Source organism: Mauremys mutica, chromosome 1, assembly GCF_020497125.1.
Source record: "Mauremys mutica isolate MM-2020 ecotype Southern chromosome 1, ASM2049712v1, whole genome shotgun sequence".
Taxonomy (NCBI): domain Eukaryota; kingdom Metazoa; phylum Chordata; order Testudines; family Geoemydidae; genus Mauremys; species Mauremys mutica.
Window position 1 is genome coordinate 48,500,816 of NC_059072.1, and position 24,727 is coordinate 48,525,542.

General features: G+C 42.5%; 1 protein-coding gene across 2 annotated transcripts in view; it reads left to right on the plus strand.

The window, feature by feature from the left end:
• Positions 1-24,727, plus strand: part of TFEC (transcription factor EC) — a 131,239-nt gene that overhangs the window by 65,671 nt on the left and 40,841 nt on the right. For both annotated transcript variants that reach the window (XM_044978985.1, XM_044978979.1), the window contains exons 2-3: positions 19,519-19,770; positions 21,666-21,761. In XM_044978985.1, the coding sequence (XP_044834920.1) occupies positions 19,690-19,770; positions 21,666-21,761 (177 nt within the window). In that variant the 5' untranslated portion in view covers positions 19,519-19,689. The remainder of the gene's footprint in view (positions 1-19,518; positions 19,771-21,665; positions 21,762-24,727) is intronic.

Below are 24,727 nucleotides of genomic sequence, written 5' to 3' on the forward strand. Positions count from 1 at the left end.
CTCTCCTGGAGCCTCAGCGCATCAAGCGCCGAGTCTCCGGCCGAGCCCCTGAGCCCCGCCCCGCTCAGAGCGGCGTGGGGAGGGGGCGGGGCAGCTGCCTCCGCTCGGCGTGGAGCTCCCAGCCCCGCCCCCTCACCACGCGGCTCTGAGTGGGACGGAGCTCAGGCCCCGCCGGAGACGCGCTCGGGTAAGAGGCTGAGGCTGGGGCCGGGGCAGGGGGGAAGCGGGACCTGCCGCCGCCGCCGCCGAAGCGCAGCCCGGTCTTCGGCGGCGGGGGGGGCCCTTCTGTTCCGGGACCCGCCGCCGAAGTGCCCCGAAGGCCCGCGGCGGGGACCCCCCCCGCCACCGAATTACCGCCGAAGACCGGGCTGCGCTTCGGCGGCGGGTCCCGCTTCGGCGGTAATTCGGCGGCGGGGGGCTCCTGCCGCGGGTCTTCGGGGCACTTTGGCGGCGGGTCCCGGAACAGAAGGGCCCTCCGCCGCCGAAGACCCCGGGCCCCCGGAATCCTCTGGGCGGCCTTGGTATCTAGTGGGGTCCCACAGGGTCATTGGTGACTTGATAACAAGAGTGGAGAACGTACTTATAAAATTTGCAGGTGACACCAAGCTCAGAGGGATTGCTAGCACTTTGGAGGACAGGATTAGAATTCAAAATGACCTTGATGAATTGGAGAACTGGTCTTAAATCTACAAGATGAAATTCAGTAAAGAGGAGTGCAAAGTACTACACTTAGGAAAGAAAAATCAAATGCACAACTACAAAATGGGCAATAACTGGCTAGGGAGTAGTGCTGCTGAAAAGGATCAGGGGGTTATGGTGGATCACACATTGAATATGAGCCCAACAATGTGATGCATTTACAAAAAAGGCCAGTGTCATTCTGAGGTGTATTCATAGGAATATTGTAAGTAAGACACGAGAGGTAATTGTCCTACTCTACTTGGCACTGGTGAGGCCTCAAATGGATCTACTCAGCACTGATTAGGCCTGAACTGGAGTACTGTATTCAGTTCTGGGCACCACACTTCAGGAAAGATGTGGACAAATTGGAGAGAGTCCAGAGGAAAGCAACAAAATGATAAAAGGTTTAGAAAACTTGACTTATGAGGAAAGATTAAAAAAGACTGGGTATGTGTAGCCTTGAGAAAAGAGACTGAGGGAGGACCTGGTAACATCCCTTAACATATTTGAAGACTGTTATAAAGAGAACTGTGATCAATTATTCTCCATGTCCACTGAAGGCATGGGCTTAATCTGCAGCACCTGTCTGGGGTGGGCTAGGTTTACTTGATCCTGCCTCAGCACAGGGGACTAGAACACTTGCTGAGGTCCCTTCCAGTTCTACGTTTCTCTGAGTAACTATACTGTTTGGTCTGATTCCTAGTTCATTTTTCAGTTCTAATCTTTCATTTAAATTACGTAGTTTGTAAAAAATGCCTATAGCCTGTTCATTTTGTTTAAGATTATGTACTGTTTTTAGGCTGTGTGTTTTGAAACTTAAATCCTTCTGGGCTAGGGAGTTAAATTGTTCTTAAATGCTAATAAAGTTATAAAGACTTAAATTTTATTTTAAAACCTGACAAGCTGGCCTTAAAGCCTTAGGGCTCCTTTCAGCAAAAGTCAGAGTTAGATGATTTTGGCCAAGGAGCCATCAGAGGTTTGTGCTTCTTGACTGCATGAGTTCAATTAAAGAGCCAAAAGTCTCTCCAGTATTCCAGTGCAATTGGGACAGCAAGCTTTGATGATATCCCTGTAGTTGTAAAGTACAGCTAGTTGGCCTCACACAACTCATTTCCTACTGAATGAATGTTGTGTGAACAATGATGTTAACAGACAGAAATAGGGGAAGGAAAGGACCCGAGCTGAACCAATGAATGTTAGCAAATACCACCTTGGGGAAATCCAGTCAAAATAACCCCCTTTCAATTCTTAAAATAACTTTGCTGGGAATGGCCAGTTCTAAGATATAGCCCCTAATGGTCACATGCTGTTGTGTTGATCTTCTGTCCTTCTGGCCACGGGAGAGCTGTTGTTCTACTTGTACCTTTGTTCATACCTTGCAGAGAGCTTTTCCTTATGCAACACTGGTATTTGCAGTCTCTTTTTTTCCATTTGATCCACACGGTCCAATTCCTTCTGTTTGCTAATTTGCTGAAGGACTTTTCTTTAGCTCCTTTGGCTGACTTGTGTATATTTAAACTTGTTTCCTAAGATCATTGCTGTGACAAGTGGGTGGGCTTTTGGTAATGGTCTATATATCAGGGCAGATTAACAGTGGGGAAGGTGAGCAGTTGCCTTTCTATCTTGGGACCATGTGGATTCCTCTCTCACCTTAAGATCAAAGGACTGTAGTCATTCAGTCTTTACTTCAGCTTTTTAATCTAACCCCACTTCTCTTTCCCAGTAGCCTCTAATTTAGAGCTAGGTCAAAATATTTTTCAAAGTATTGTGAAAAATGTCAAAATGTGGAAATTGTTTCTATTTTGCAGAGTTTGAACCAGACCTTTTTTCCACTAACAAATTGTGAATTTTTGCAATGAAATTTTGTGTAAAAATGTTATCAAGGTCATAACTGAATGATTATTGACATTTTTAATTTAGCAAAAATCAAGTTCGATTGTAGGTAACTATTTTAATGATACACCCATCTGTGTGTTCTCAGACAGTGTCCAAGACTTTGATCCCTGCAAACACTTGTACTCAGCTTTAACTCTGACTTTTTGCAGTCCTATTAGCAAAACTTTTTCATATACTGTTTTTTTTTGTCAAAAAAACATTGACTTGTTAAAGATTTCAAGCCATTTTGTACACATTTTCACAATCTCAACAGTTAGCATTTTCATTGTAAAAACTTTCTGCTATGAATGTTATATTCTGCTCCAGGCCCTGGTTTTACCCAGAAGCTTGTATGAGAAAGGTCCCATTGAAGTGCATTTTGTAATGAACTCTAAAAGTCAATGGGGTTGTGCATGGGAAGAGGTGTCAGTCACATGAAACAGCTTGCAGGCATGGGGTCCTATTTATCCTCTTTATTTCCAGGTTTCATGTAGACCAGAATATGAAACATTTGTGATTGTATTTTGCCAACTGGAGCAAAACTTGGAAATTTAATGTCATTTTTATGTTTCAATAGTTTGTTTATCAAATTAGAAATTTGTGTTTAATTTTTAATTAGATTCTGGACACTTAAATACTGAAAAAAATGTTAATTAATGGGCTTTTTCAAGGTCCCACTGAAATAATGACAAAAATCCCATTGACTTCAGTGGGAGGAGGATCAGACTTTCTAGTGCAGACAGAAGTGCCTTGTAGACAAGCCCTCTGTGACTTCTCTGGGAATTAAGTGCATATATAAGTGCTTTCCTGAATTAGCCCTGAAATGACATTTTTCCACGATAAGAATAAATGTCAACAATCATTGTAATCTTTAAAATGAACAGAAAACATATTATAGCCCTGATCCTATACCAGGATCCACTAATGTAGACCCAGGGTGCATACTGCTGAGTTCCATTGTCTTTAAGTGTGTATTACAGTATCACCCATGTCCTTTAAAAGTAAAAGATGTCTTTTTGAAAATATTGTAGTCACTTTAAAATTATATCATTTTTCTTCTTTGCAGACAAAAACAACAAACATGCCATGTAAATGTATTTCAGAAGAATATAAATGACAAAAGTTAATAATATATTACTTACCTGGCTATAGTTGCAGCTGATTTTTAAAGATTTTTTTATTAAATTTATATCATGGCTCTAGTAATGACTGACAGCCATGATAGAGAATTTTAGAGTCCTACCCTTCCCCTTCCATTTATAGCAGAGAGAGCTATTTTAGGACATTGAGATACCAAAATAGAGAAGACAGCAGTGATTGTCAAAGATGTGGCCTTTGTAAAAGAACTTTAAAAATGCGTTTCTTTAGTCTCTTCAACTTTGAAAGAACGTTCACAACTTATTGATGAAGATGATGTCAAAAGGTTAAACTGGATAAAAATAATTCATTAGAGTCACATGAGAATTTTGTTTTAACTTGAAAGCTACTATATGGCATCAGCTAAACACAGTTGTGGATTGCCAAACTGGATGTATTTTTCCTTTGTAATCTCTCTTCATGCATATTAATAGAAAAGGTCTCATCTAGTCAGATCAAAGTTCCAATCAACAAAATTTCACATTAAAAAAATTAATTACTGCGTTTAGCTTAAATAATTGACATCATCACACATAGTTTTAGACAGAAGCCCTAAGACAAGCAGCAACATTATTTGGTGATAAGTTTTTAGATAGAATAAAAATGTTCCATTGTTAACTTTAATTGAAATTTAATTTTGGTATGAAACAGTCTGACAAATACATGCTATTTTTAATAAAGCTTAACAAGTTTAATAAAATGATCAGGACAAATAAACAATTTATGTTTGGCGCCGCCAGCAGTTAGGAAAGGCTATTTCATCATCAAATATACTATCTTTCTGAAAGCTACTTGAAAACCCACGGAAAATTATTATATTAGTCTATGTTGCTGTTGCACTTGTTATCTTAAAATGGAATTACAGCTTTAGGTTCTTAGAGAATATTTTTTTTAACAAAGAAGTTGTAATTCAGTGCTTATTTTCTAGTGCTAAGATTGAAAGAATGTGAAATCCTATAACTAAAATAGTTACAGCGAACATTGTATTCCCATCAAATGATGATGATGGTGTTTCCCTCAGTGTAACTGTGACTACCACCAGAGGAGTTTATTTCACAAATAGTTAAAAATATGGTAATACATTCATCTGTTACATAAGTGGGCAAAGTGTAGTGAAGTGAAGTGTAGTGAAGTCCATTAAGTTGCGTCCACTATATCAAGGGTGAATTTGATCCAGTGATTTTATAACAAGGTTTTCAGTTTTAACATTGTTTGCTGAAAATTCAAATTATTTTACAGCTACTTTTTCTTTGATAAAGCAGTCAAATTTATCACTTCAGAGAGTAAACTTCAGAAGGGACCATTAGATCATCTAATCGGACTTCCTGTATATCACGGGCTGTTAAATGTCACCCATTAACCCCTGAATTGATCCCAGTAACTTGTGTTTGACTGAAGCATATCTGCTAGAAAGGCATCTAGTCTTGATTTGAATACATCAAGAAATAGAGAAGCCACCACTTCCTTTGGTAGTTTGTTCCAATGCTTAATAACCTGGCTTGCTAGAAATGTGTGACTTATTTCCAATTTTAATTTGTCGGGCTTCAGCTTTCAGCCACTGGTTCTACTTATGCTTTTCTTCATTAATTAAAGAGCCCTGATATTTTATCTACGTGAAATTATTTATACACCTCTCAAACTTCTTTTTGATAAACCAAATAGATTACACTCTTAACATTTCTCACTGAAAGGCATTTTCTCCAATCCTCGAATAATTTTTGTGTCTGTTTTCTGCACCTCTTCAACTTTTCAGTATTCTTTTAAAAATGTGGATGCCAAAAAGGAAGACAGTATTCCAGTATTGGACTCACCAGTGCCATATACCAAGTTCAAAGGACCTCCTTTCTCCTACCACTGCTCCTTGGTTTATACTCCAATGATCTCACCAGCCCTTTTTGTCACAGCATCACACTAAGCTCCCATTGAGTTGCGTTTCCACTATAACCCTAAATCCTTTTCAGAGACACTGCTTTCCAGAATACAGTCCTCCATTCTGTAGGTATGGCCAGCATTCCCTGTGCCTACATGGTGTAACTTTGCATTAGACTGTATTAAAACTCATTTTGTTTGGATGGGCCCCATTTTACCACGCGATCAGGTTGCTCTGCATAACAGCCCTGTCCTCCTCCCTATCTGATGATGTCTCCTCACAGTCAACTACTTTTTGAGATTTCTCAGGCTACATCTACACTACAGCCGGGATCGACGCTCTGAGATCGATCCATGGGCAGTCAATTTAGTGGGTCTAGTGAAGACCCGCCAAATTGACAACAGATCGCTCTCCAGTCGACCCCTGTACTCTACCTCTGATGAGAAGAGTAAGGTAAGTTGATGGGAGAGTTTCTCCTGTTGACCACTCACCGTGTAGTCCCTCCCCATGGTAACTCAACCTAAGGTATGTTGACTACATAGGTTACATAGCGTATGTTGACTTACTCCGGTAGTGTAGACATAGCCTCAGTTAGTCAATTCTTAATCTATTTAACTTGTGCTTTATTGATATTGTATAGTGCTAATTTTTTAATCAGAATGTCATGTGATACTAAATCAAACGCTTTACAAAAATTGAAGTATGTTACATCTGAACAATTGTTTTAACTCAATCTGTAATTTTATCAAAGAATGAAGTAAGGTTTGACATTGACCTATTTTCCATAAAATCATATTGATTGGCATTAATTATATTCTTGTCCTTTATTGATTTAATCCCATATCAGTCTTTCCCTTATTTTGTCAAGGCTAATTGGACTATATTTACCTGGGTCATTCTGCTCGTCTTTTTTAATTACTGACACAACATTAGCATTTTGACTTATTTAGATATTTAGAAGAACTATTCATGACTCCCATCTGCCCAACAAATATGGTCTTTTTCTTACCTTTAACTTGACTACTATGAAAACCATAGAAATTGTTTGTTTTTCCAATTGAAAAATACCATTAGCAAATAATCTGGTTAATGTTTGCTTAAATAAACAAATTGGAAATCCTAGCTATGACATTGTGAAAGATACTAATTTTACTTTCATTTTTTTAATCTTAATTTCATACTTGTACAGGAATAGAATGGATATTACACAATTTTACCACAGATTTACAACACGGTCAAGATGTGTGCTCAAATTAGAAAGAAACAAAGACTTTTGCAGTTGCATCTGTAACTCCTAAAAGAATTATATTTGTACTCATAACTGCCTTGTGAATGGAATATAAATTAGAAATAAAGTACATATGAATACGTGAGCTGAGGTTTCAAAAACAAGACCTAAACTTTCTCCAAAGTTTGGGAGTGTTTGGATTCAAGGTTTTGGTTCACATTTCAGCTCAAATCATAACGTTTGGCTCCAGGTTTGGGTATGGATTTTGAATGCCTTCAGTGTTCAGGATTTGGGATTCTGGTTCTGAACCATCTGATTATGTAATCCTACCTGGAGTAGGTAAGCAGAATCAAAGTACAAAAGGAGTGGGCAGGAGATGAAATGTTCTCTGCTAGAACTTACACCAGCTTTCATTCATTAAAAATCTTAGCAATAATAGGCCTCGCCTGATTATAACAGCCACAAAAGAATATCTGGGAGGAGAATCAGTGACAGAGGGAGGAGGGATGGAGTGAGTGGGGCAGCACCTTGGGGAAGGGCCAGGGTAGATCCTGTGTTGCACTTAAATTCAAAAAGTGATCTTGTGCGTAAAAAAATTGGAGACCACTGCCACAGGCCTTCTCTGAGCAAGCCTAAGACCTGCTACTTTTCAGACCCACAGCAAAAGGCAGGCCAATGATCAGCAGAGTGGCAGCGCTCACATAGAAAATAACCAGTGGCAGAGGGAAATGTAGGGCACATGGACTGCCCCCGCTGTCTGCGGCGGCAATTCAGCGCGCTGCTTGGGGTCAAAAACACATGGACTGCCGCCCCTTGCAGATTGCTGCCCCAAGCACCTGCTTGGAATGCTGGTGCCTGGAGCCGTCGCTGGTGGTGTGGAGGTTTCTGAGGCAATCAGGCATGTGGTTTACCCTGAGGTGGTGACATAAAATATATTCCTGAAGTAATTGCTGGTTTTGAGTGGGGTTTCTAAACTGTGCTGGGGCTACTGGTGGGACTCATGTGCTCATAGTTTGCTCTTCTCAAGGAGCACATAAACGCAAAGGGAACTAATCCATTGTTATGAAGGGCCTCATGGGCCACAGAGGGTGATTTATGAACATGGTGATTTATGAACATCAACATGTGTTGCACTGGAAAAGGTCATGATGCCAGGGTTTTCCACCAATCAGACGTTTACATTTTTGGACAGTTTAGGACATTTCCCACCAAATGACATAGTCATAAATGGAATTATTGTCCCCTGCATTATCCTAGGGGACCCTTCATACCTCCTTTTGCGTTGGTTTATGAAACTGTACCTTGATTTCGCAAAAGATAATTTAATTAACTCTCAGCAGGTGTAGAATTGTTATTGAATTTGCTTTTGGCAGATTGAAATCCTATTGGAGACAGCCTTCATGCTTGCCAGGCTGGCCAGCTACCATTACCACACCAGAACACCCATAACAGAACTTTATGGAAAAAAGAGAATAAAAACAAAATGCATGAACAATTGCAACCAGTGAAACCAAGTGCAAGGCAGAAACCCCCTACCATGGCATGTCCCCTGGCCACCTCTCCCCCTTTCCCTTCTTTCCCCATTTGCCATGTATGGGGTGCTGTAAGAGAGAGGTGGAGGCATCCACAGGGGAAGGGGTTAAGATGGAGGGCTGCAGAGGCAAGTTTGCCCTGCCCAGCTGCTCATGGGGCCTGATTACATGGGCCACCCAGCCATGGAGTCTTCCAAGCTGCTCCTGGATTGTAGCACAGGGTAGCGCTCAGGGGACTAAGGCCATGTTATGAGTGATACAGCAGTAGCCTCTATTCTTGAAGTCATTTGTGATATGAGCCACTCAAACAACTCTTTCTGGTGAGCTCTGTCCTCCTCTTTTAGCCACTGTTCCTGTTCCAGGAACTGCAAATCAAGTGGCTGTTCCCACACTGAAACCCTGTCCTCAAGCTGTGCAGCCAGCCTGGGCCTTTACTCTTGCTTTGTGGTGCCTTTTCTCTAGCCACAAGTCCCTCTGTCTTTGGTACTGGACCTGTTTGCTGGCCCTTTTCAGAATTTCAACCATAAGTTAATCACAGAAAAGCGTCCTCTTGGAACAGTCCTTGAAGGTACATTGGCCCGTGCTTCTGCTGCAGTGTGTGGGAGCTGCGGAAGTGCTGCAGCCAGTAGAGTTTGAGAGGCCTGGAACAGGACAACACATAGAGGGTTATTGTCTCAAATAGCCCAGTGCAGGAGCACAGAAAAAATCCTTGATGGATTTCATGGACATAAAATGATACTTTTAAAACCCGAACTTCAGTATATTGAAGGAGGGATGCTTCAGGCCACTGAAAAACTCACAGGGCTCTGGGGAGGCTTCTGTCCCATCTGTGTCTGCTGTCAGCTCCACAGCAGGCTATTCCTTGTGGGGTGCATCAGTTCCTCTGAGGAAGGGCCCACAATGTGCTGCTCCAAAGCCTGCTCTGGAACCAGTTTCAGCAACAGAGTGACTTCATTGTCCCCACTTGGTGTGTGCTGCTCCCCCCAACAGTCCCCATGCTGGATTCTGGGGACAGCATGGCACCATCCAGGCTGACCAGGTCATCATGTATCACTTGGCTCCGTGCTGGGCACAGTACCTAGCACCCAGGCAAACTCCTCATAAAAGAAGGCATGATTTTGGCAAGTTGCCCAAGGTGCAGTTCTGGTCCCTGGTTTTTCCAGTACTCTCTTGATCCATTCAACCTGCTCCCCGCACAGATCACAGGTCCAGTAAATTTGCAAAGCTGCCAGCTTCTTTGCTATTTGCTCGTATCTGTGGTCATTCCTGGTACTCTTACTAAAGTCCACAGTTTTGCTGGCCTCACAGCAGAGATTTACCAAAATCAGGCTGTGCAGACCATGAAGCAGCAGTTTGCAAAAGGCTTCTTCTGGTCAGTCTCCATTGCAAACTCAGTGATGGTGTGTTTGCAGCTTAGGGGTCAGAAGGGTTAATGCTGACTCACTGAGCTGCTGCAGTACACCCAGGGTAGTTGCTTCTGTTTTCAATAGTGTAGATTCAAGAGTCTTGGAACAGAGAGGAGAAAGGAAGTTGGTTCCTGGGATTCTGAGATACTTTTTGGAGGACTCCCAGGACCTGAGTCAAGTGGGGCTGCATCTACACTGCAAAGCAATAGGTCTTGAACCTGGGTCAAGGCTTTGACCTGGGCTCAGACCTTGCGGTCCTGAGACCCTGGGTTTGACCCCTGGGTTAATGTGATTTGCGTATGGACAGAAGGGGGCTTAGGCTTGAGCCTGAGACAGGGCTTACGTTGCAATGTAGACATACCGGACCAGCTGACTTAGGCTTGTGGGGTTTGGGCTGCGGGGCTACAAATAGCAGTGTAGCTGTACAGGCTTGGGCTGGAGCCCAGGCTCTAAGCCCCACCCCACCTTGTGGGGACTCAGCCTAGGCCCAGGCTCCAGACAGAGCCTGAACATCTACACTGCTACTTGATAGCCCCGCAGCCCAAGCCCTGTGAGCCTGAGTCAGTTGACACAGGCCAGTTGCAGCCATGCTGCAGGGCTTTTATCGCAGTGTAGACATATCTAAAGCATTTAGGCACTTCTGAAAACTTTACCCTACCTCTCACCTTTTCCACAATTCAGTCATTTACATTTCCTTTTCACAAGTATTTTAAACAAGAAAAATAGGATAAATGTAAACATAGGCCTGAATTCTGTAATTATTTACTGATAGTAGAACCTCAGAGTTACAAACATCTCGGGAATGGAGGTTGTTCGTAATTCTGAAATGTTCGTTACTCTGAACAAAACATTACGGTTGTTCTTTCAAAAGTTTATAACTGAGCATTAACTTAATACAGCTTTGAAACTTTACTATGCAGAAGAAAAACGATGCTTTTAACCATCTTAATTTAAATGAAGCAAGCACAGAAACAGTTTCTCTACCTTGTCAAATCTTTTTATTAACTTTTCCCTTCTTTTTTTAATAGTTTACATTTAACACAGTACTGTACTGTACAATATTTGCTTTTGTTTTTTGTCTCTGCTGCCTAATTGCATACTTCTGGTTCCAAATGAGGTGTGTGGTTGATTGGTCAGTTTGTAACTCTGGTGATCGTAACTCTGAGGTTCTACTGTACATGAGAAACTTTATGCACATGAATAGTCCCATTCAATTTAATGGTTCCAGTGAACTTAAAGGAGTTACTCATGGATGTAAATTCATTTTGAGCTTGGTTCTAAAACTCAATGAGGCTGTGGGGGATCCCAGGAGCAAAAAGGAATGCTTGTTTTATCCAGTGACCCTTTTCCTAACCCTCTGGATTGAGTATTTCAATGCCAATGCATTTATCAAGATCAATTAAAAATGGGCTAGAGCAGTGGTTCTCCATCTATTTACCATTATGGGCCACATATGCAACTGTATATGTGTTATGGGAGCCACATCCACACAATATATATACTACCTGAATGGCCCTGAGGATGTCACGTGGGCCACAGCTGTGTAGATTGGTTGAGAACACTGGGCTACAGTGTCCAAGTTTAGATTCAGATTCAAATTTCTCCAAAGTCTGTGGTTCCTATCCTTGTGGCTAGGTTTTTGTTCTTAACTGCCACAGAAATAATGAGCTATACCCAACAGTTACACTAAAACTCAAAATCAAACTGAAAATTAAATAACTGTTGCTGAAATTACAAACACTAAAACGAGTTTATTTTATTCTACAGTCTCAGCTATTCAACAAATCTAAACCGAACATAATATTACTAACATTTAATAATGTGACTCATTCCAGTAGAGAATAAAACTGGGTTTCCAATTATATTATGGTTAATTGCTACATTACCCTCAGACTTGATAAAATTTTTACTAAGTCTTGAATTTTCTCTCCTATTTCACTCATGTTGCACAGCTATTCTTAATTCTTTTGAGTGCTTGACTTTGCAACCCTAATGTTCTCTTAACATAAAAAGAAAAATTGTGGAATATAGAGTAGGGCCAAGATTTTTTAAAAAGTGGGTGCCTAAAGATGGACTGGGTACCTTAACTTCAAGTACCCATTTTAAAAAATCTTAGTCTAAATCCCTTCCCAACCAAACAGTTTTACTTTCATATTTACTGTTTTTGTAATTTGAACACTCGAGGCCACTAAGAGTTTGAAAAAACTATAGCTGCAGTAATGACCATCTCCCCCTGGAGGAGCTTTAAATGCTTTCCTGCTTGTGACATGTCTGCTACAAGATTATCAGGATCTTTGTTGCTCTCACTGAAAGAAAACCATCCAAAAAAAGCATTGATGACAAACCTAATTTCTGAATTACTATTGCTCCATGGTTAGTAGATTTTCATTCATGGAAATCACAATGCAATATGACAGTGACAAAAGTGATGGTCCAATTGGCAATCAGGTACCACAAGCTTTCATTGATCATCCTAAAAGCCTAAGAAACAAAAAGATAGTGTCTCCTCCTCCACATCATTTTTCCAGTAAAGATCCTGGTAATAAAATCAACTAATTGATTAAATCTCCTAGTTTGCAAGAACAATTTAAATTAAGGCAACATAGATTCATTTAATGAACTACAAATGCTTTATACATTCCTTTTTGTTTATTTTTTACATCTAATAGTGTGGTTTCAATATTTCCTGCAGGAATGTTGAATCTCCAAGCCACTTTTTCATACATGATAGATCAATTTCCCCCTCAGTTTAAGAAAGAATATTTGGGCCATGGTATGGAGAGCCTGTGCAAAGTCCTCCTCATCTGTTATGCCATGCAACGGGATTCGGGGAGGGGGGGTTCTACTAGCAAAACTGCTGAATTTGGGTTTCTGTGCACCACAGGAAGTGTTTCTGCACCAGCCTAGGCTGGGAGAGGGGATATACATTCACTCCTTTGCAGTGGCTCTAGGACTATGTGTAACTAGTATGGAGGACCTGTGGCTCTTTGTGGAATGGCAGCATGAAGGAAGGCTACAGAGTAATTCTGTACCGTGGTTCTGGATTGGGGTCAGTTCCCAACCACGCTGCACACCACTCATAGAGTGTTCAAATTCCCTAGCTTAATGGGCATGGAATAGATTTTACACGTAGGCCCTAATTCAGCAGCATATGCTTAAATTTGAGCACAGGTTTAAATCCAAATGAAGTTAAAGGGATTCAAGCACATACTTAAGTACTTTGATGAATAGGGATGGATTTAAGTTTAAAGTTAAACACATCCTTCCGTGCTTTGATGAATTGAGCCTTAATTAACAGCACATTACATACTTTCCCAAACTAACATGAAAATTCCAAGCAAGACCTCACTATTTTTATGGGCATAAATTTGATCTAGTTGGTATTATTGAAACCTGGTGGTATGATTTACACTATTGGAGGGTTAAAATCAGTAGTTATAACCTATTTAGGAAGGACTGAGTGGGCAAAAGGGGGGAATGGCACAATGTCAAAAATGGCATTACCGGTTTCTAAGTCACTGATAACTCAGAAGAAAATGATCCTGAATGCTTATGGATTAATGTTCTAACATATAAAGCACAAGATGAAATATTGGTGGCTGCCACAGACAAAAATCATATTTGGGAAGAGGATGGCCACTTTCTTGCATACCTATCTATAATGTGTAGGAAAAAAAGCTGTGTGATCATGGGGAAGTTCAGTTTGAGTTACATCTGCTGGAGGTCTCATGCTGCCAATACTAAAATATTCTTGGAATTTCTAAACATTATAAATGACAATTTCCTAACTCAAAAAGTGTTGCAGCCAGCACAGGAGAATTCTTTATTAGACCTTGTCTCAACAGATAAAAAGGAACTGACTACAGAACTAAAAATTAATGGTAGCTTAGGTATAAGTGATCATGGCTTGATCAAATTTATAATGTGAACACAGAATAAAGTCCAGACAATTAATATATATATGATACTGTAATAAGGCCAATTTCACAAAACTGAAAACAGTTATGAGCCAAATTATGTAATAGGAAGAATTTAATGGAAGAAGGCTGTATTAGTTAATAAATAAATAAATAACTGGTTTCAAGGGGGAGTGAAGGCAGCTGTACAAAATAAAAAATAATATATAACAAATGGAAGAAAGGGGAAGCTGATAGTAATGAATATAAATCAGAAGTTAGGAATTGTAGAAAATTGAGAAGGAAAGCCAAGGGGCACAGGGAGAAATCTATGGTAAGCATAGTTAAGGACAATAAGGAGTTTTAAATATATATTAGGAATCCTGATAATGGTATTGGTCCATGACTAGATGAAAATGGCAGAATTATCAATAATACTGCAGAAAAAAGGCAAAAGTGTTCAATAAATATTTCTGTTCTGTATTTGGGGAAAAATAGTTTAAATAATCTCATCATATGGTGATAACATTCTTTCTGTTCCCATCTCTGGAGGACATTAAACATTACTAAAGTTAGACATTTTAAAATCAGCAGGTCCAGATAACTTGCCTCCTAGAGTTTTAAAAGAGCTGGCCAAGGAACTTTCTGGACCATTAATACTGATTTTCAAGAAGTATTGAAGCACTGGGAAGTTCCAGAAGACTACAAGAAAGCTTTTATAAATTTTTATAAAGGGTAAAGAGGATGACTGGATAATTATAGGCCTGTCAGCCTGACATTGATCTCAAGCATGATAATAGAACAGCTGATACAGGACTCAATTAATAAACAATTCAAGGAGGATAATGTAATTAATGCAAATCAACATAGTTTTATGGAAAAATAGATCTTGTCAAACTAACTTGATTTTTTTTTATGAGATTACAAGTTTGGATGACAAAAGTAATAGTGTTGACGTAATATACTTCTTAAGGTGTTTGACTTGGTACCACACAAAAAAAGTAGAACAATATAAAATGAACATGGCACATATTAAGTGGATTAAAAACTGGTTTACAAATATGTTTTAAAATGTTATTGTAAACAGAGAATTGTCATCAGGCAGGTGTGTTTCCAGTGTGGTCCTGGAGGGCCTGATTCTTGGCCCTACACTATTTAACATTTTTATCTATGTCCTAGAAGAAAACAAAATCATCACTGACAAATTTTCCAGTTTTAGAAAAATTGGAGAAATGGTAAATAACGAAAAGGACAGGTCACTGATTCAGAGTGATTTGGATCACTTGGTGAACTGGATGCACACAAACAAAATGTGTTTTAATACAGCTAAATGTAAATGTATATACCTAGGAATAAAGAATGTAGGTCATACTTACATGATGGGGGATTCTATTCTATGAAGCAGAGACACTGAATCATGATGCATATCAGCTGAACACAAGCTTCCCCTCTGATGCGGTGGCCAAAAGAGCTAATTCAATTCTGGGATACATAAAAAGGAGCATAAAGGTTATTTTATCTCTGTATTTGGCACTGGTGCGACCATTGCTGGAACATTGTGTCCAGTGCTGGTGCTCATGATTCAAAAAGGATGTTGATAAACTGGAGAGGGTTCAGACAAGAGCCATGAGAATGATTAAAGAATTAGAAAGCATGCCTTATAGTGGTGGAATCGGAGCTTAATCCATTTAGCTTAACAAAGAGAAGGTTATGCGATGACTTGATTACAGTCTATAAGTACCTATATGGGGAACTGTTAAAGATTCTGTGTGTAGTTCTGTTTTGGTGTCCCATTTTTCACCAAACTCTCTTTCCTCTATTTAACTCAAATCAGGGCCGCCCAGAGGATTCCGGGGGCCCGGGGTCTTCGGCAGCGGGGGGCCCCTTCCGTTCCGGGACCCGCCGCCAAAGTGCCCCGAAGACCCGCGGCGGGAGCCCCCCGCCGCCGAATTACCGCCGAAGCACAGCCCGGTCTTCGGCGGTAATTCGGTGGCGGGGGGGGGTCCCCGCCGCGGGCCTTCGGGGCACTTCGGCGGCGGGTCCCGGAACAGAAGGGGCCCCCCGCCGCCGAAGACCAGGCTGCGCTTTGGCGGCAGCAGGTCCCGCTTCCCCCCCCCCCGCCCCGGCCCCAGCCTCAGCCTCAGCCTCAGCCTCTTACCCGAGCGCGTCTCCGGCGGGGCCTGAGCTCTGTCCCGCTCAGAGCCGCGTGGTGAGGGGGCGGGGCTGGGAGCTCCACGCCGAGCAGAGGCAGCTGCCCTGCCCCCTCCCCACGCCGCTCTGAGCGGGGCGGGGCTCAGGCCCCGTTGGAGCTCCCTGCCCCGCCCCCTCACCATGCGGCTCGGATCGGGGCGGGGCTCAGGGGCTCGGCGCTTGATGCGCTGAGGCTCCAGGAGAGGGGCGGAGGCGGGAGCCTCCGCTCTTCTCTTGGGGGCCCCTGCGGAGCCCGGGGCCCGGGGCAAATTGCCCCCTTTGCCCCCCCCTCTGGGCGGCCCTGACTCAAATTAGCCCTGTCCATTAATTTAACAGAAAATGAATCAATCAGCCCTTAAGCTCAGGGCTTGCAGTCTTCCTTTACCTCCCTATCAGTTCTCTGGAGCAGCCTAGGTTTGTAGCCCCTCCATCATCTCAAGCCCTTCTGCCTCCTTTCTCCCTGTTCTCCTTCCCTTATAGCTGGGCTTGTTTTCTATACTGGTCTTAGCTGTGGGTCTGTGTCTCTGGTAGTTCTGTGCCAGTGTGCTCAACCTGGTTGCCTCTCAGTGAGGAAGGCACTACTCTCTCCTCTGCCTATGTCCTGTAAATCACATTACAGGAACAAATATTTAATAATGGGCTCTTCAGTCTAGCAGACAAAGGTATACACAATCCAATGGCTGGAAGTTGAAGCTGACTGTAGCGGGGTGGTCACCTGCTCCTACCCTGAGCAGGGCCGGCTCTAGGCACCAGCGCTCCAAGCATGTGCTTGGGGCAGCACTTTCCAAGGGGCGTCACTCCAGCTACTTTTTTTTTTTTGGCTTGGGGCACAAAAAGCCAGGAGCCGGCCCTGAGCGGAGGTAAGCTGCGGCAGTGGGGGGGGGGCGTGCAGGGAGGGCTGCAGGAAATAACCCTGGGGGGACAGAGGAACCTCTCCCCCCCAGCTCACCTCCGCTTCACTGCCGCCTTCTCCCCCGAGTGCGCTGCCACTCCGCTTCTCCCTCCTCCCTCCCAAGCTTGCCATGCGAATCAGCTGTTTTGTGACAAGCCTGAGAGGGATGGGGGAGAAGCGGAGCGGCGGTGCACTCAGGGGAGCAGGCAGAGCGGAGGTGAGCTGTGGTGGTGGGGAACACAGGAAGGGCCGCAGGAAGTAACCCTGGGGGGCGGGCAGAGGAACCGCTCCCCCCCGCCTCACCTCCACCTCCTCCCCTGAGCGTGCCACCACTCCGGATAGGAGGGGAAATGTGGCGCACCCAGGGGAGGAGGTGGGGCCAGGGATTTGGGGAAGGGGTTGGAATGGGGCGGGGAAGGGGAGAGTTGGGGTGGGGCTGAGGGGCATGGGAAAATTTTTTTGCTTGGGGTGGCAAAAAACTTGGAGCCAGCCTTGGCCCCGAAGTGTTTAAAGACTGCCCTGGGAGAGAGCTGTGGCAGGGGAAAAGCTACTAGGCTGATTGGGGAAGCAGCCACAGCTGGGCCACGCCCCAATCAGGCCTCAGCTGGGGAGGGAGAAGGGTCTGGCTGCAGGGGAGCTGAACAGGGTACCTGAGTGGAGCAGGGCTGGGGAAAGGTAGAGGAGCCAGGGAGCTCCAGCCTGGAAAGCCCCAGGCTGTGGCCTAGCGCAAGGCCAACAGGTACTGGGGGTTGCAGAGGGCATCCCAGGGGTAGGCTAAGGCAGCAGGTCCAAACCCCACCTTGCCGGTGATGAGTAGGCTGATACTGCAGTCTGCCCCAGGGCGCGGGGGCAAGATGATGACTGGTAGTAGCCTCATACTGAGGCGAGAGGGGGATATTGGGTGGGGGTTCCCCGGGGAGGGGAGTCCCTGAGAGAAAGGGGTTACTGCCAGGGGCAGCACCCCAGATAATGGGATACCGGGTCTGGGAGGGGTCAAGCAGCAGCAGGACACTGGCCTGCAGAGCGTGCTCCGGAGGCTGGATGAGCTAATTCCCAGAAGCGACCAGCAGGAGGCGCCGCTTACACGGACAAATTTAGACTGGAAATAAAGCATAAATTTTAACTGTGAGTATAATTAACCATTGGAACAATTTACCAAGGGGTGTGATGGATTGTCCATCAGTGACAATTTTAAAATCAAGATTGAATGTTTTTTTCTAAAAAATCTGCTCTAGCAGTTATTTTTGGGGAAGTTTTATAGCTTGTGTTTTACAGGAGGGCCGACTAGATGATCACGATGGTCCCTTTTGGCTTTGGAATCTTAATATTTCATGTGAATTAAATGACTCCAAAATATATATGAATATACAACAGCTATACATAGGATGTATATATTCATAACTTAAAATTATAGGACCGTCTAAACAGCTTTCTTAAAATTTTACAGAGATGTTCTACTGAAATGCAATTTAATGTCTTTAAAGCCTATATAAAATACACTATAGCAATGTATAGGTATATTTGTTGTTGCAAATCTTAATCTTTTTATATGACTGAAAAAATTAGTTTATGGGAGCCACAATTAAAATAATTTGCAAAGTACCAGCATAACACTATTAAAATAAAATAAATGCTGCAATATTGTACCAAAATACAGCTAATTTAAATGCAAAACACTTTTTATGGGCTATTTGTCTGTGCTGATATATGTTAGGGGAATTAAAAAGTTTATTTAAGTAGAGTGAAAAATAGAGAAAATAAGGGCTGCAAAATGAGATTTACGGCTGTGTAAGAAATATTGAACATGCCTGCACAAAGGCTGCTTGAGGAAAATTGATTACAAGAAATTTGTGACTAGTCATACCGTAGCATAGAAAGAGAGCCACAGGGCTGAAATGACAGTACAGTTTGTGGTGGTTGAATTGTAGGAATGTGACAGTGATCTGAAATGGGACCCGTTTGAAGTAGTAATTGTCAATCTGTGCAATTAAAGGATGGCCCAAAGTCTTACTCAATTAGCTCTTTTGGCATGACCACTTAGTTTATAAAGTCCCATCGTCTTCAAAAATTGTCATTCTTCAAGTGGAGCCTGTAGAAGACAGTTTGGTTTGGGGTTGATTAGTAGCCATCTATGATTGTATCTGAAATTTTCCTTTTGCAAAAATACAAAAATGCCTCATTTAACAGACTGCTCTTACTACAAGGTGAGCCAATCAAATATATTATGAGATTTGATGAATGAATGCTGCTGTTTAATTACTGAAACACAGTTAGATTACATGTTGGTTTAGATTCCTTTTATTCATTGTGACACTTATAAAATATGTTTTATTGTGCATGCATGTTTAAACATTTGACTGCCATTTTTTGCAGGTATGGTCAGTGTTTTCAATTAGAGATGAGCAATGAGTTTGTAAAAAGGAAAGCTGTACCATAGTTACTTTGTATTCTCAAGATTATGTATAGTGATTGTATTTCTCTCCCTTCTTTCCCCCGTCCCATCATGTAAACAACTTATATAGCCCTAAGGAAGGGGGAGGGGAATAATGGTATGTGAAGTGTCTAATTAACGTATAAGGGAGTGAAATCTACCAAAGATTGAGATTTATAATAATTCTACAATGCTGATATAAGGGCCAGATCTTGACCTGGTTTAAGTCAGCGTAGCTCCATTAAAGTAAATGCACCTATTTACTCCAACTGAAGATCTGGCCTTTTATGTTCTTTACCACAATTAGATTATAAAGAAACATGTATAAATAATTGTATTGATAAATATAAACTTCAAAAATTATTTCCTTTTCCCCACAGGTACAAACACACTTGGAAAATCAATCTAGATATCACATTCAGCAAAGCCAGAAACACCAAGTGAAACAATACCTGACACTTGACACCAAGCTCTCCAGTCAAACAGTCTCACTGTCCCACTGCCATACAGTCCAGCCTGCAGGAGCTACACCCGTACAAAGAAACGGACACATGCCTCCTGTCAGCGATATTGGCGCTCCAGAAAGTCCGGTTACCAAGTTACTGGGTCTTGGAGGACAACATGAAAATGTGGTATGGCATGTACATTTAAGATACAGGCAGGGCTGAGGGAAAGTATGGGAGAATGGTGGTTATCTTGCACACCTTGTGTTACTTGTGGATAATAATTAAATGTACATGTACCAGTTTTTTGCTGCAGCACATCAGTGTTCCCTTTCTTATGGCCTTACCTTGCAGCCCTTGTTCACTTGAGTACTCCTTGCGTACACAAGCAGTCCCATTGAAGTGTATGGATTCTGAATGCCCGTGTGAATAGCTGCTTGTAGGATCAGACACTTAAACTTTCAGTATATACCTGGATATTCTGTATTTTCAGAATGCATGTCAAACGCAAAGTCTGACAGTAGTATATTACTGTCTGTTTTTTGAATATGCACCTGGATGTACAAACCCTTGTCAAATGGAAGTTATTTCTGTCTAATAATATTATTTCAAATATATAATAAAGTTAAACACCAGATCAGACTAAATTGTAGATGCAACAACCCACTCATTGATTTTTCAGTTAATTGCTGTATTTTATATAGGCCCGTACATCTGATGCAGTCAGATATAGATCATGGTGGTCTTCAGTACTTCAGTAGATTTCAAGAAATGTTGCATACTAGCAAAAGGAGAATTCATCCAATGGCATAAGAAAGGGAGCAGCTTTATCCCATGATGGGATTTAAATAGAACAAAAAAGACTGATGAATATGCTGTTACCACAGTGTGAAATCCTTTCCACCTATATACGTCCTGAGTAGTTGAATTCTATGTCAGTGGAGTGTGAAAGGGCTGGGGAAGTGGAATCCAGTACCCCAGTGTAGGGACAAGCTTCCCTTGTCAGGGGCGGCTCCAGGCACCAGCTGAGGAAGCAGGTGCTTGGGGTGGCCAATACAAAGGGATGGCACTCCATCCGCTATTGGGGCAGCCCGTCCGGGTCTTTGGCGGGAATTCTGCAGCGGGTCCCTCAGTCCCTCTCTTCCTATTTGAGCTGCCACCGAAGACCTGCCGAAGAGGAAGAGAGGGAGCGAGTGAAGGACCTGCCACTGAACTTCCACCGAATAATAGAGCGGCATGATTTTTTTTTTGCTGCTTGGGGTGGCAGAAACCCTGGAGCTGGCCCTGCCCCTTGTACAAACCCTCATAACATGAGTAAATCTTATCTATAGACAACAGAATTAGCAACAGGATTTGACTGAGGCCTTCTTCAGGGCTGCTTTAAGAAAACAAGACATCTTTGAACCAATCCAAACTGTTACTCAAAACTCAAACTGAACCTATATCGAGGTTTCAAAAAGTGTTTTAACTTTTCTTCTGTTTAATTATTCATCAATGTCACATGTTTCTGAAGTTCCTGATTCTGGCTTAGGACCAGACAGGCTGTTCTGGATATGTGTCCAATCTTTGGAATGAATATCCAAACTGAGGTACTATGAGTTTGTGTGCTTCAACACACAACACATTTCTCAACCTGCTGAATTTTGGCAGCAGCATTTTATGCTGCAGCATGAGTGACCCGGATTCTTGAACAACCACAGATTCCTGGCAGCCTTCCTGGACCAGTAGACAAATGTGTTACGGATGTGACACACTTGAGAGGGGTTGGGATTGATGGTTACTAGTTACCCACAACCCTTCTAACATCTGATCTTGTTGTGACAAGGTGGTAGGCTCAGAAAGGGGGAATGGGTAGAGGGCTGTTGATATTCAGGGAAGAAAGTAACGTAGTGAACCACAACCACTTTTACTTTACTCATGGGAACTAGTATATATGAAAATCCTGCACAGATAGTAAAGTTTGTATGAGGCTTAAGGATTTGATCTTTGTTTTTAATTCACTTTTGTTGATTGCAGTTTATTTTCTCTTTAGTTTCATATGAAATATATGGATGATCATTAACAGTTTTAAACCATTTTCTTAGATGGAGGAGGTTATTGATGACATCATCAATATGGAATCAAGTTTTAATGACGAAGGGATAGGTTACTCCGAAGCTACACTACTAATGCAAAGAACTGTAAGTATTTTATGGACTTTCATCCTGATACTAGTCATATAAATTTGAGCTATAGAATTAAATTGTAAACTATGGTATGAGGGAATAAGTAGTATTTTCAAGTGGTGAAATTTCCTTCCCATTGTCCTGAGTTATTTGTCTTTGTGCCAGGAAATGCCATAGGGGTTGAGGGAATCCACAGCCCCAGGATGTGGCCAGGATAAGGATAGAGGGTTCCAGCACAGTCCCTCTATTGCTATTACTGTAGACTCTGGGATGGAATAGTAGCTTCAGCTCCTCAATACCCCAATGCAGGGGTTTTATGACTAAATAGATCCATGAAAGCCAATATAAAATCTCCCTCCCTCTCCCCCAATAGCATGCAAGAAGTTCAGAGATCCCTAGTGTAGCAGCTACTCCTACATGCTACTCTGAAAGGAGACAAGGGGGCTGAGTTCTATTTGTTACAGAGACCCTTGGGCTGACCCTCTAACAAGGGTAAAAAAGCATCCATTTGGAATAATTATAAGCACTGAGGTAAGAATACTATCCCTTGTATGAAAAATACCAATTGAATAATAATAAAGCAATAGACTCAATTTTTAAAAAAAAGTGATGAAAAGTCTGTTTACATTGTCAGATATGTTATAAGTTTGAAGAAGGAGGGTGGACAAAATTTGGGTAGTAAATAATATAGAATATTGTGTATTTGGGGAAATAATTTGAGTGAACAAACTTTATTTAAGATATCATCTGTTTTCTCCTCTCAGCCCCGACTCATGTTGTGATCCTTATTTCCAGACTTCACCCTCAAAGTGATAGTGCCCAGATTGGCAATTAGAACTTGGAGTGAGTGTTCAAACAGCTCTATGCCAGTTAGAGTTCAAATTATTATTTTTATAGCATGTTGTAAATATGCAGAACACTTTACAGATGGTCGTTGATGAGCAGAGTTAATACTCTAACTCAGATCAGTCTAACAAACGCGGGGAGCCTTACAGTTGCAAGATGGTCTGGAGGGATGGTCAGTGAGAGTGTAAAAGGTTCCATGAAAAGTGGGTTTTCAAGCAGGATTGGAATCCTTCTTTAAAACTGAAGATTTCTCATTAACTAAGTATGCTAATTCCAGCCTCATTAATGTTTAGCTTCAGTCATGAAGTACACACACTCTGTGCATTGTCTATGGCTACTCTCTTCTTGCAGGTGCAAGTCAGCATTTTGGTTTTAATCTGTCAAACACTATGGATGAGTTTTCTCTTATTTACACTGTTTTGACACTTTTGCAACTCCACAGGGCCAAACAGTGCTATTTATCAGTTGGCTCCTGTTGGAGAAGACGTTGGGAGACCAGAGAGGTACAACCTCTTTCTGAACAGCCAGGTGTGTGTCCTTTAGGATAGTACAGCCTGCTCCCCATGGAGCACCTGGTCTGCTCCAGGGGTCAAAGTGGAGGGAGGGCAGGCCATGGCTCTGCTTCCTACCTGCCCCCCTTGGGTGGATAGATGACAGTTCTTGAGTTCTTCAGACACACTATTGTCCCGCATCTCGTAAAGGGGAGGAATATATCATTTTCCTGAGTTAAAACATCTCTATATCTTTGGTCATGTTATAAAAAGATGCCCCAGAGACAGGGAGGAGGGAGCAGCCAGGATTAAAATCTCAGGATTTTCAGTTTCCCAGAAGAGGCAGGTATCTCTCACACTAGCTATCATCTTTGTGCCCCCAAGCAGAGGGACGTCAGTTGTGCCCCAGTTCCTTGCTGCCATTGTGTGTAGTTCTAAACTGATATTTGTTTTAGTTGGATGCATCCATATGCCACTTAAATGATCACATTAAAGTCTATGGGACTACTTGTGTGAATAATTGATCAGAGGTTCATAATCTGCCCCTTAGTTAATGAATTATAGTTGTGGTATTAGTAGGGTCAGAAAAGTGAAAACAGGAACATATTTCTTCCATCCCGTAGGTGCTCACTGCAGCTCCACCCGCGTTAAAGCAGCTGTCATCTGGCTTTACTGAAATTTGGTCTAAGTTTCATTATATCAGAAAACCATCTATTCCTGGGCCCCTGACTAAGAACTACTCAGAGTGGAGAATGCACTAGCAGTATTTCTTCTGCACTTAAGTGTCTACTTTAGATCGGGGTATCTTTTATCACCAACTTTTTAAAATCACGTATGCAAAGAAAGATAAGGGGACAGAGAACATTTAATCTAGCTGCCTTAATAATTATGCAAGTATTTGTAGACCCCAGTTCTGTCTCTGACCATGAAATATTGGTTTTGAATAAAGCATATCTATTACTATCATCTATTACTCCAAGGAAATGCATTGTTTCAGCAGTACTATAGCAATGAAAGAATAACAAACCCAAAACACCATTTTGCTGATATAATCTAGAGCTTTAATTAGAAAGACAAAATGAAAAGTAAAACAGAATATGATTGACACTCGTTTTTCATAATGATGAGGCTCTAGTATGATGAGACCTGTTGTTCTGACTGTTATTAGTGTCCCCAGGCCCACCAACAGCAATTCCAGGCCCCAGGACCGAACAGTCAATGGGCACCCTAGAAATGGTCTCTGGGGCGGGGAGTCACTGCCGCTGCGCATCATGCAGGGCAGGCTGGAGACGGGCCCCATGCTGCTGCTGGCCCAGTGTGGCCTCACCACATGGGCGCGGCGCTGGACCACATGCGGCAGCTGGTGCATGCACACACAAGCCATGCCTGCTGCTGCCAGCTGCGCTGCTGGTGCCCAGCCACGTGCTGCTGGCTGCGCTGCTGGGTGCACTCTTCCAGCACGGCCAGGGCTTCCACATGCCCACCTGGCTGCCTTCACCTCCGCGGGTACTATCCTGCGCGCGCCTAGGAGCCCTGTAACCCATCTGGGCGATTTTAAAGGGCCTGGGGCTCCCAGACCCTTTTAAAACACCCAGGCCCCTGGAAAATTGTTCCCTTTGCGCCCCTCGTGGGTGGGCCTGAGTG